The following is an 11,166-nucleotide window of genomic DNA, read 5'->3' as shown; positions in this document are numbered from 1 at the left end:
TGGGAAACTTCCCCCCATCTCCCACCCTAGCCAAGGTCTATTTAGGCAAAGTGTGGACAACTCTCTTTTACATACTGAGGGTATTGCCTTTTGGTGACTCCAGCTTTAGGACAGGATCTCTGACTCAACTTCCCATTTTGTATGGGCCCCAGGCTTTGTCTCTTGTATCCAAATTTGGTGTATTAAAACCCTGGCCTGGGCCACCAACAATCTGTAGATACTACTAAGGCAATACTAGCTTCAGTGCTGGCTTACCATTTTTTATTTTATGATTTCTTATCCTTTCTTCTATTCCTTTCCCCTACTTTTCTGCTGGCTCAAAAATGCATTTAAAAATATGTGGGTTTTTATTTAAAGATTTTATTTATTTATTTGAGGGATGAGGAGGAGCAGAGGGAGAGGGAGAGAATCTCAAGCAGACTTCACACTGAACATGGAGTTTGATTCCATGGACCTTGAGATCATGACCTGAGCCAAAACCAAGAGTTGGATGCTTAGCTGACTAAGCCACCCAGGCATCCCTAAAAGTATGTTTTTAATATTTTATCCATCATTTGGAGTGTTCTGTACCAGGAGGATTTCCCTGCATATCTAGTCCACCATACTGTCAGAAATGGAAATCCAACAATTTTTCTTAGAAAACATGTCACTCATGCAGGAGTCCTCTAAGGCAGGTAATTTCTAATTCAGAGTCAAGTATGCTTTACAACCCCAAGTTTTCTCTTTCCTGCTCTGTTTCTTCATATTTGTTTAGAGCGTCTCTGGAAAAACAGTGTTGCATAGTTGCCATAACTGAGCACGAGTTGAATGAAAGCCCGGAGAGAATAGTAATTATTGTACTAGATGAGATAATCATCCAGGACCACATCAAGTTGGGATAAAACAAAGACTATGGGAGAACTGATCAATCCCTTTAGATACCCTTCTATGAAGATCAGAGTCACTTTCTTCCACAATTTTGCAATTTGGGAAGAGGTAGGAGTTATTTCAAAATAAGTGATTTCTCTGGCTCAGGATGCAAATTTAAGAGAAGATTCTGGTAAAGCCAGAGGAGTTATTTCAACATAGATGCTTTGTCAATTTAGGTCTTTGTAAGAGACTTCTTGACGGTCCCACTTCTGACTTTGTACAAAGTTATCCTTGTAATACAGGAATGAAAAAAAATCCTCCAGTAAAGAGAGTGGGCAGAAAGCCCCACAAATCTCTGTGTCATCTTTAGCTGGAACGAACACTTTTCCTCTTAAAAGGGCTTTAGGAGGACAGACATATAATGATTGACTTAGGATTTGTACTGTTTTCGGGAGGCTGTGGAAAGCTCTGGCTTCTTTTAATATGCATGAGACCAGCCCCTTTCCGTTCCAAGTCTTAAATAAGCATGGCATTAATAACACACCCACCGCTTCACTGGTGGTGTTTCTAAACAGCTGGTTTCTTGGAGCAATTTGCAATATCAAGATCTCTTCTACAAAGTGACATTGCCTTTTAAAAAGAGCTATTCAGTTGTTCTCTCTCCACTCCCCCATATCTCACACATAACAAGAGCCCCATGAAAATCTGTTTTCTACAGATTTTCTACCCTCCTTGGTCCTGTACTCAGCCTGGAATTTCAAATGCAGCCAAGGATTTCATAATTTTTTAGTAACACCATCTTTCCCCATGTAGAGTTCCACTCTTCTTTAAAAAAAAAAAAATTAAAGATTTTATTTATTTATTTAGAGAGAGCCCAGGCAAGAGGCATAGGAGCTTAGGTGAGTAAGGAGAGGGACAAAAGGAGGGGGAGAGAGCTGACTCCATGCTGAGTGCAAAGCCTAAGGAGCTCGAGGATCATCATCACATGATCCTGAGATCTTGATCTGATCTGAAACCAAGAGCACAAATAGAGTGCATGGTGGAGGAACAGTGGCTTGTCATGCCAGAACCACATTTAGCCTCACAATGGAAATGGTGGCTCTAAGGCTACCTGTTGGGATTCTAGTCAGCCTGGCCCATCCTCTCCCTCTCTGAGGTACTGAATTTTATTTTATTTTATTATTTTTTTCTCATTTTATTTTATTTTGTTTTTGTTTTTGTATATTTTTTATCAGAGTTCAATTTGCCAACATATAGCATAACACCCAGTGTTCATCCCATAAAGTTCCCCCCTTAGTGCCCATCACCCAGTCACCCCATCCCCCCACCCACCTCCCTTTCTACACCACTTGCTCGTTTCCCAGAGTTAGGTGTCTCTCATGTTCTGTCTCCCTCCCTGATATTTCCCACTCATTTTCTCTCCTTTCCCCTTTATTCCCTTTCACTATTTTTTATATTCCCCAAATGAATGAGACCATATAATGTTTGTCCTTCTCCGATTGACTAACTTCACTCAGCATAACACCCTCCAGTTCCATCCACGTTGAAGCAAATGGTGGGTATTCATCGTTTCTAATGGCTGAGTAATATTCCATTGTATACATAGAGCACATCTTCTTTATCCATTCATCTCTCAATGGACACCGAGGCTCCTTCCACAGTTTGGCTATTGTGGACATTGCTGCTATAAACATTGGGGTGCAGGTGTCCTGCCGTTTCACTGCATCTGTATCTTTAGGGTAAATCCCCAGCAGAGGCAACTGAATTTTAACAAACAGCTGGTTCCTTCTTTTTTTTTTCTTTTAAGATTTTATTTATTTATTCATGATAGTCACAGAGAGAGAGAGAGAGAGAGAGAGAGAGAGAGGCAGAGACACAGGCAGAGGGAGAAGCAGGCTCCATGCAGGGAGCCTGATGTGGGATTCGATCCCGGGTCTCCAGGATCGCGCCCTGGGCCACAGGCAGGCGCTAAACCGCTGTGCCACCCAGGGATCCCAGCTAGTTCCTTCTTTGTCTGGACTTCAGGCGCCTTTGGGTTTGAAGCTCTGAGTTGGCAGCTTATGCAACTCAGTGGCCTAGGTGCCCCTAGAGTTCCACCTTTCAAAGACACAAGTAGATATTCATTTTATAGTAAGGTATGAAAAGCCTGCCTATCTGGGTCAATGGCATATTTTTATGATGAAACTTCCAAAAGAAAAAAAATCTATCCTGGTCTGCCTTTATGCCCAGGAAAATAATGGTGGGGGCATGTTGTTGCCAATATAGGTGAGACTGGTCCAAAGGGAGCCTCACTTCCTTGGCCAGTTGGTGGAGTACTATAACTGTTAGTGAACTGTTATTCACCAGCCTGGCCTGTAAAGGAGGACTTCTGCTGATTGGCACATCCCACATCTGGCAGTCCTCTCAGCATCAGGGCCAATCCCTTCTTGCAATGAGATGTAGCCCTTCCTAGCAGGCTTGGCACATGCCCACACTTCAGCAGTTACAGCTGAGCTTTGCTTCAACTTCTGGTTTATGCTACTGCACGTCTTCTCAGAGCATATCAGACCTTGATAGTTTTCTATTCACTGGACATGGGTGCATCAATTATGGGTGGCTCCCTCCCCGTGCCCTATTTAAAATTTGCACTTTTACAGAGAATGTACTTATATTTGTGCCAGGAGCTCCAGGGGCTCTTCCACCCAGCGTGCAGTTAGCTGTGGTTTCTGGGATGTGGGACATAGGATCTATTTTCATCCAACTTGGCCCCAACCCAGAGGTTCCAACCCACTGAAGGCTGATGTAACTGATGTTATTTAGGCCTGATTTACTGAGCCTGTTTATCTCCTTTCAGCATCCTTAACATGGCGGATTGTTCTTATTCTGATTTCTGGATCATAACTTTTTGTAAGTTTTTTCAACTTACATCGTAAGTTGTAAAAAAAAAAACATCGCAATCGTCTTTGCCCTTCATTACCTCTCAGTTTATTCAGTGCACAATCAGCTTCTTCAGCTATCTTCTGTAGGTTACACATAATTCTGCAGCTCCTGCCGTAGACCATTGAGATGGTCCCTTGTCTTGTTTTGCTCCTCAACAGCTGATATCTTGCTGTTATTTAAAAATTACATTAATTAGGGGCACCAGAGTGGCTCAATCAGTTGTGTGACTGGTTCTAGTTTCAACTTGGGTCATGATCTCAGGGTCATACAGATCCAGATCAGATCAGCATGGAGGGCATGGAGTCAAGCCCTGTGCTCAGTGGGGGGATCTGCTTCTCTCCTTCCCCCTCTGCCCTTCCCCAACCTGCATGCACTAGCGTGCTCTCTCTCTCACTCTAAAATAAATAAAATCTTCAAATAATTGCATTAATTAATCCACTCTATGTGAATATATATAACATTTTTATGAAAAATAATTATTTTGCATATCAGAAAATATTTAGTGAGGACAGTGGCATTGTTTTACATTTTTGCAAATATCTTTAATGTCTGTTGTAAGAGACAGCTGGATTCTCCTATCTGCTTCTACATTCCATCTGTTGCAATATCACATGTTGTACGGCTTCTGGAAAATTGCATGATGTGTGACAGAAGTGTGAGAAAAGGCAAATAGCATCTTATATTATGAAAATGGTTTGGGCCACTTAGAAAGGGCTTCAGGGAACCCCCTGAGTTCCCAGACCACACTTTGAATACCTATGATCTAGAGTGAGGGTCAGTATACTTGTTCTTAAAGGGCCATATTGTGAATATTTTAGGGTTAATCTGTCTCAGCTATTCAACTCTGCTGTGGTATAAGGAAAGCAGCTCTAGGTAATGTGTAAACAAATGAATGTGACTGTCTTCCCACAAAACTGATTTGCAAAAACATACAGGGCAAGGAAGGAGGTGGCTGGATAGGGTACATTGTGGCCAGTGAGCCAACTCCTAATCTACAACACCCAGCTTGCAGGGGCCCTGAGTTTAGGGCTTGTGCCACCAAAGAGGAGGACAGTGCCATCTGATTCATCCTAGCCAGGCCCCTTCAAGAGGAAGAGAAAAGGAATTTCTCAGAAAGATTAGATCTTGTGTTTTAATTACTCTAGTTCTCAACTGGTAAAATCCAGTCTCTACCTTCTACTTAGGCATTCCTGGGCCAGGTCTGCTCCTCCCAGGGCCCAAGCCTCTGCCCCGCAGCTAGGCCACTCCTCAGGAAGCACATGCGCATCTAGCTCTGGGGAAGCTGTCCTGGCTACCACTGCCTCTCCCGCTGTCATGGGCACCTGGGGAGGCAGTACCAGCTAATCAAGTGGACCAGCCATACTCCTGACTCCTGAGCTAGGTCACCTTAGTGACACTTTGTCACCTGTGCTTCTCTCTCCTTTTGGAGCTTCTTGAACCAAAGCTGACTTTGGACCTAAGTGTTAACTGCCTCTTACCACTCTTGCTGACCCCATGCCTCCAGACCTGGTGAGAATAAAAAGTCTCCCAGAGAGCAGGTGTTTTTCTTCTGCTGCTGCAGGGGCAAAGAATTCCTGGTTCTGGTTGTAGATCCACGTCTCTGACCTGACATTTCCTCTGTTCTTCCCACTCATCCCCTGGTCCTTCCCTTGACTCTGCCTGCCTCCTCACAGCACTTTGGCAATCTGGCCTGTGTCGGGTGCTCTCTGGCTGGAGGATATGACCTCTGAACCCCAGACTGGCCTGGGGATGAAGGAAAACAGCTTTGCCCAGACAGAGCTTGGGGCAGCCTAAGCAACTTGTATCGATGGCATTTGCCCTTCCTCAGCCTTCCACCAGCTTCAACTTCCTTTGCTGACCTTGTCTCCTCTACCAGGGTAATGCAATCACCCCAGGGGGGCCTGCTACTACGGTGCAAAGGTTGGAGCCTGAGCAGTAGGGTGGGGCAGGCTCCAAGCTAGTCCCCTTAGTCATCATGAGGGGGCCTCCCCCCAATTCATGCCCCAAACCAACTTCCCCAGTTTCATTCCCAGAAAAAGATTGTGTGCCACCAGCTTGGGAGGAAATTCATCTGTTCCTCTGCCCACCACTTTCAAACTCAACCAGGAAGTTATTGCTGTTTGGCTTTAAAAATAGAACATTCAAGCTGGACTTTTATGGTCTTGTGAAGAACAGTGTGCTCATGCCCACCCACACCTGGTCTCTGCCCCTGCTTGGCCTCATCCAGCCACTCAGGAGCAGTTCTGCACAAGGTCTGCAGGCCCCTCAGTGGAACGTTGGTAGATTTATGAGTTCAGCCTTGGCGGAGACCTTCCCATGGCTCCCAGCCACAGTTCAGCTGCTCTCCCCCGCCCGCCCCATGCGCCCGTGGCTGGGCTGGGACGTTCTGTGTCTTTTAATGCCTCCACTCCAACTTGCTGAGTCACCCTTCAGCTCCTTTCCCCTGCTGCCCTGTCCAGCCCAGGGGAGGAACAGTGGCTCATCATGCCAGAACCTCATTTAGACTCATGATGGCAATGGTGGCTCTAAGGCTACTCGTTGGGACTCTAGTCAGCCTGGTCCATCCCCTTCCCCTCTGAGACACTGAATTTTAACCAACAGCTGGTTCCTTCTTTGGACTTCAGGTGCCTTTGGGTTTGAAGCTAATCCGGAAAGTTACTTTCAGGGTGTGTAGACTCTGTGATTCGTTCTCAAATTATTTCTTCAGAGCCAGAGAGAAATTGCACTAAAGCTCTCAGAGATCTCTGACACCGCACAGCAAGACTTAAGGAGTGCCTGGGAGGCCAGTGCCTGTGGGGGAGGAGCTGGGGCTGGGCAGCTCATTTGTAGACAGATTGTAGAAATAACTCCACAGCCAGTGAGGCCTTAGGCCAAAATCATACAAAGAACCCACTGAACTCAGGCCTATCTTGTTTTTCCTGGAGGTTAGGTTTCTAACACAATGGAAAGAGAAGACTGTAATTATCATCCCCTGGAAAAGATAAGTGTTCTCCTTCTAAGGTCCTTCAAAGATGTAATCTGGTCCATCAGTAGTCTTCAGATAGAAGGCCTTTGGGTGCTGTCTGCTTCACTTCCGGTAGACCTGCCTCTAGGATAAGATCATATCAAACTGGGCGGCTGGGACCATCAAAAAATTCCTCTGGAAACAGGAAAGTGAGCAATGCAAGCTTTCTGGCTTAACCTGTACATTAGAAGTCATATCGCGAAGAGAGCGGTAGGGTACAGAGCCCAGAGAGGGAGGAAATGTAGTGATGAGGGTCAGCTGGAGAGATCACAGTGTAGACTAGATTCCTAAATTTGCCACTGCTTTTTGGATATCAGGTAAGGTCTTGTGGAACAATAACAAACAGGTTCCTTTCTTGAGTTTCCATCTGGCTACGTGACCCTGGCCCAGTTCTGTTCACAATCACAGCTACCCAGAGCCTGCCCTGCCCTTGGCTTTCCCATCAGCACCTGCAGCTGCGGCCGCCCTAAGCCACTACCTCTGCACCAGCTCAGCCATGTCTCTGTTCTTGCATTGTCTGGAGGCTTTGTGGGAAGCTAAGGGGAGAAAGGCAGGAGGTGGTGCCCTAACTCAGCTTCCAACCCAGCCAAACCCCTTCTTCTCCCACTTCCCTTGCAGCTGCCACAGCAGAGCCCTCAGTGCCAAGATAAGTTTTTGCCCCCCACCCTTGCCCCACCGGTGCTCCTGGGGTACTCTCCCATCGCTGAAGGGCCCATTGCTTCGCCTGGTCTGTGTGCTGGAACCTTGGAGCTGAACCTGAGTCCATCTCATCCCAGGGTTGAGAGTCAGAGTAAAGACAAGCAGGGCCAATAGAGAATCCAGGTCCCTAACTTGAGAAAAAGGCAAGTGTGATGCTCATTTGTCACCAAGAGCCGGTGAGAGTGGCCTCGTGGGAAAGAGACCGTTTGCCTCTTCAGAGACTTAGGGCCTGGCCTCTTCCTCCTTTGTTCTGTGGCTTGAGGTGGTGGCTGTGGTGGAGTCAAGGCCAGAGCTCCCCAGGCCTCCAGCATAGAGACGAGACCGCATGGGCCACTTCTGCAAGAGACGATGATGGGAAGTGAGTCATGCTCACTATTACAGCCTCTCGTAGTCCTTGGCATCCCAAATTTGGCCTTCTCTAGCCCCCCATCCCTGAGACCCTCCACCACCAGCACTGCTCTGATGACAGTGGTCTTGGGCTCACCACCACTTATGACTCCCTGCATTCTCCTGACTACTGGAGCCCGGCAGAGAAACACATGAAGAGCTGTCTGATGAGAGCAAGGGCCCTGAAAGGAGCTTCCCCCTACCCCCGATAGTGGGAGGGAGCAGAAGCTGGCAACAGCCAGGGAGCTGGGCAGTGAGGAGGGCAACAGAGCTGGGGCAAGGAGAGGTTCCTCCTAATAGTGAACAGTCCCGACCTCTTCTTTGCCCAGCCTCTGGCCCCAGAACCTCTGGCCACGCTTATCAGTGCTGCCCTGTCCATCTGAGCTGGGGACCTCCTTGCCCATCCTTACAGCAGGAGCGAGGACAACCCAGAAAACCCCCGGTTGACTGCTCTGAGGTCTGCCCTCCTCTTGGCAGGCCCTCTATGGGGGTGGGCAGCACCAAAGGGGCACTGCTCCCAGCTAACTGTCCCATCCCACCAACACTGCCAGAGTTCTAGATCGAACCTGGCTCTCATCTGTTCATTCTTCAAAATGTTTATCCATCACCTCCTACATGCAAGGGCCTTAGTTGGGTCACCACTTTACAGCTAAGGAAATGACTGTGCCACTGTTAGCATTTCTGAGTTGCCCCCATGTAGTCTCAAGCGCTTGCATTTTAGCTATATTTGCATGAAAGAAAAAAAAATCTTAAGTTTCAAGACATTTCAGAACTGTGAGGTTTAGAGGAGAGAGATGATGAAAATATCCTCTGTAAAAAACAAGACTGGCCCCATTCCAGTGCTGTCTAGCCTCAGAGGGCAGAGATGACACGTCCTTTCTAACGGTTAAACCACTCAGCAACCAGCAGCTTACAATTCTGTACCCTTGGCCTGCTTGGTGGCTGTGAACGTGGGCTCTGAGGTCAGACACGCTCGGGGCTGGACTGCATTAAGCCACTTAATCTCCCTGAGATTCAATTCCTCATCTGCCAAGTAATCCTCATTTGGTTCTTGTGTGGACGAGAGGATGGAAAAGAAGGACTGGAGTGCTAAGCCCAGCTCCTGGCATATGGTTAGCACCCAAATAATGTTATTGCTGTTATTGTGATGGTGAATAATGTTGATTATACCCTTCGTTCATGATCTCATTTCATCTGAAGCGGAAGTAAGGCTCGTGTTATTTTCTTATACATATGAAAAAGCTGAGGCTCAGGAAAGGTAGGTCCTGGTCTAGGAAGTGGTGCATGCAGGAAGCACCCCACACATGCATGATCCAGCGCCCCCACTGCTGGCCCCTCCCCCACCCCAGCTTGATTCCTTCTCAAGTGAGGCCTTCTGAGACCTTGTTCTCCCAGGGCAGGGATCCCTCCTATGGCAGAAGTCCAGAGAACACTGAGGCACTGTACAATGATGGGGTGATGTGCCCTGGGATCTAGGACTCTCCCAGTGTGGTTTCCTTTCCCAGGCCCCAGCCTAAGAAACTGCTCCTTTTCCTTCTCTGCCACCAGGCACCCCAGAGTCTTGGGGCCTCTGTGAATTTCCCTCCCTTGGAGGAACCACATTTTCATGAAGTCATTTTGAGTCACCACCCCCACTGCACCCAGGGTCAGCCCCGTCCCAAGAGCCAGCCTCTCTGTCTGAGAGAGCAGGAAGCAGCCAGTCCTCATGTCAGCTCTGCTCAGGGCAGGGAAGCCTACGTCCATTCCAGCCCAAACCCCACTCCCCAAGGCCCTGGGCTCGTGGCCTACCTTGAGAGGGTGCAGGTAGCGGAGTCCACGCAGGAAGGGTGGCCAGGCGGGGCCAGGCAACTCATGGCCAAGTGTGCGGGTGAGGTAGGCTATGTAGCTGGTGGCAAGCACCAGCACGTCCAACTTGGAGAGCTTGGTGTTGGGCGGCACAGCGGGCAGAGCAGCCTGTAGGGCCAGGAAGGCCTGGCGCAGTGTCCTCACCCGGCTCCGCTCCCGTGCAGCATTCTCAGGACCGGCCTCACTCTGCACAGAGGACCTCAGGTGAGTGGGTCTGACTGGACCCCCATCTGCCCCTTGTTTCTTTTTTTAAGGTTTTATTTATTTATTCATGAGGGATACAGAGAGAGAGGCAGAGACATAGGCAGAAGGAGAAACGGGCTTCCTGCATGTAGCCTGATGCAAGACTGATCCCAGGACCTGGGATCACTCCCTGAGCCGAAGGCAGATGCTCAGGTACTAAGCCACCCAGGCGTCCCTGCCCCTTGTGTCTAAGAGCATTCTAGTGTGACATCTCCTTTCGGAGCAGTAGTGCGCCGCATGGCAGAGACCTCAGGGCCTCTTTGTCTGCTCTCAGTCCAGCCCCGCTTTACGGCCGAGGGAACAGAGAAGTGTCACCTGGGGTCAAATGGCAGCAGGGTGGCAAGGCTGGGCTCAGAAGCCGAGAGTCCTTTTCTCTCTCTAATACTCTAGGCCTTGCTCCATCTGCACCTTGAAATGTCTGAATCCTGTTTATTGGGGTTCCCCGGAACCGCAGGAAATGCAGAGCCACCCCTGCTCTGCAGGACTGACCCCCTGCTCCACCAGGTCCTGGGAGAAGACCCAACTGCGGTAAAGAAGAAAGGGCTCCCAGCCACTCTGGTCCCGTCGAATTCTCGCAGCCACCCAAGCGTGGCGCCTTGAAGTGGGAGGTGCCAGTGTCTTCCTCTTGGACTGGGACATAATGCTGAGTGAGGCTTTGGCATCAGAGGTGACACCTCAGCCCCTCCAGCGCCTGCCTCCCCCTGCTCCCTCCACAAATCCACTGTTTCCTTACCCGGCTTGGAGCCAGGCTCCTGGCCCTGACCCCTCGGGGGCTCGGGGCAGCTCTGCTCCACCTTTGGTTGCTCCAGCTGGTCTCTTCCCACCGGTCCTGCCTTGTTCTGCTCAGGCGGCTCTTCTTCCTGCCAGTGCCCGCTACCAACTGCAGCGTGGCCTTAGCCGGGTTCCGCCCCACACCTGGCATGGCCGGTGCCCCTCCGACCTCCCGCTGTGACATGCCACGCCCCTTCGGGGGTCCTGTGGCAGCCCCTAGGACCAGAACTTGGGCTCCAGCTAACTGGGCAGGCTGGTCACCCGGCCAGTAATGTCTATATCTGAGCGAGCTGGTGCCAAGTCAGTCCCACTTCACTCCTCACTCTGGGAAAACCGCCCACCCGGCACAGCCCCCGCGAGAAGCCTCCTGCCTGCCTTCCAACCGGCTCAGGGGTGGGGGTACTGGATGCTGGGAGTGGCCAGGCCCTGGGAGGAGGCCCCTGCTGAAG

General features: G+C 49.3%; 1 protein-coding gene across 1 annotated transcript; it reads right to left on the bottom strand.

Annotated features, from left to right (window-relative positions):
* Positions 1-6,661: 6,661 nt before the first annotated feature.
* TCF23 (transcription factor 23) lies at positions 6,662-11,069 on the bottom strand. The gene is made up of 3 exons (XM_038561056.1): positions 10,680-11,069; positions 9,647-9,889; positions 6,662-7,807 (listed from the first exon to the last, which is right to left on the bottom strand). Exons 1-3 carry the CDS (start codon positions 10,899-10,901, stop codon positions 7,694-7,696), a joined length of 579 nt encoding a protein of 192 aa, XP_038416984.1. The 5' UTR covers positions 10,902-11,069; the 3' UTR covers positions 6,662-7,693.
* Positions 11,070-11,166: the final 97 nt, after the last annotated feature.

This window comes from Canis lupus, chromosome 17 (assembly GCF_011100685.1).
Source record: "Canis lupus familiaris isolate Mischka breed German Shepherd chromosome 17, alternate assembly UU_Cfam_GSD_1.0, whole genome shotgun sequence".
Classification (NCBI taxonomy): domain Eukaryota; kingdom Metazoa; phylum Chordata; class Mammalia; order Carnivora; family Canidae; genus Canis; species Canis lupus.
This window is presented reverse-complemented; position numbering and strand designations above follow the sequence as displayed.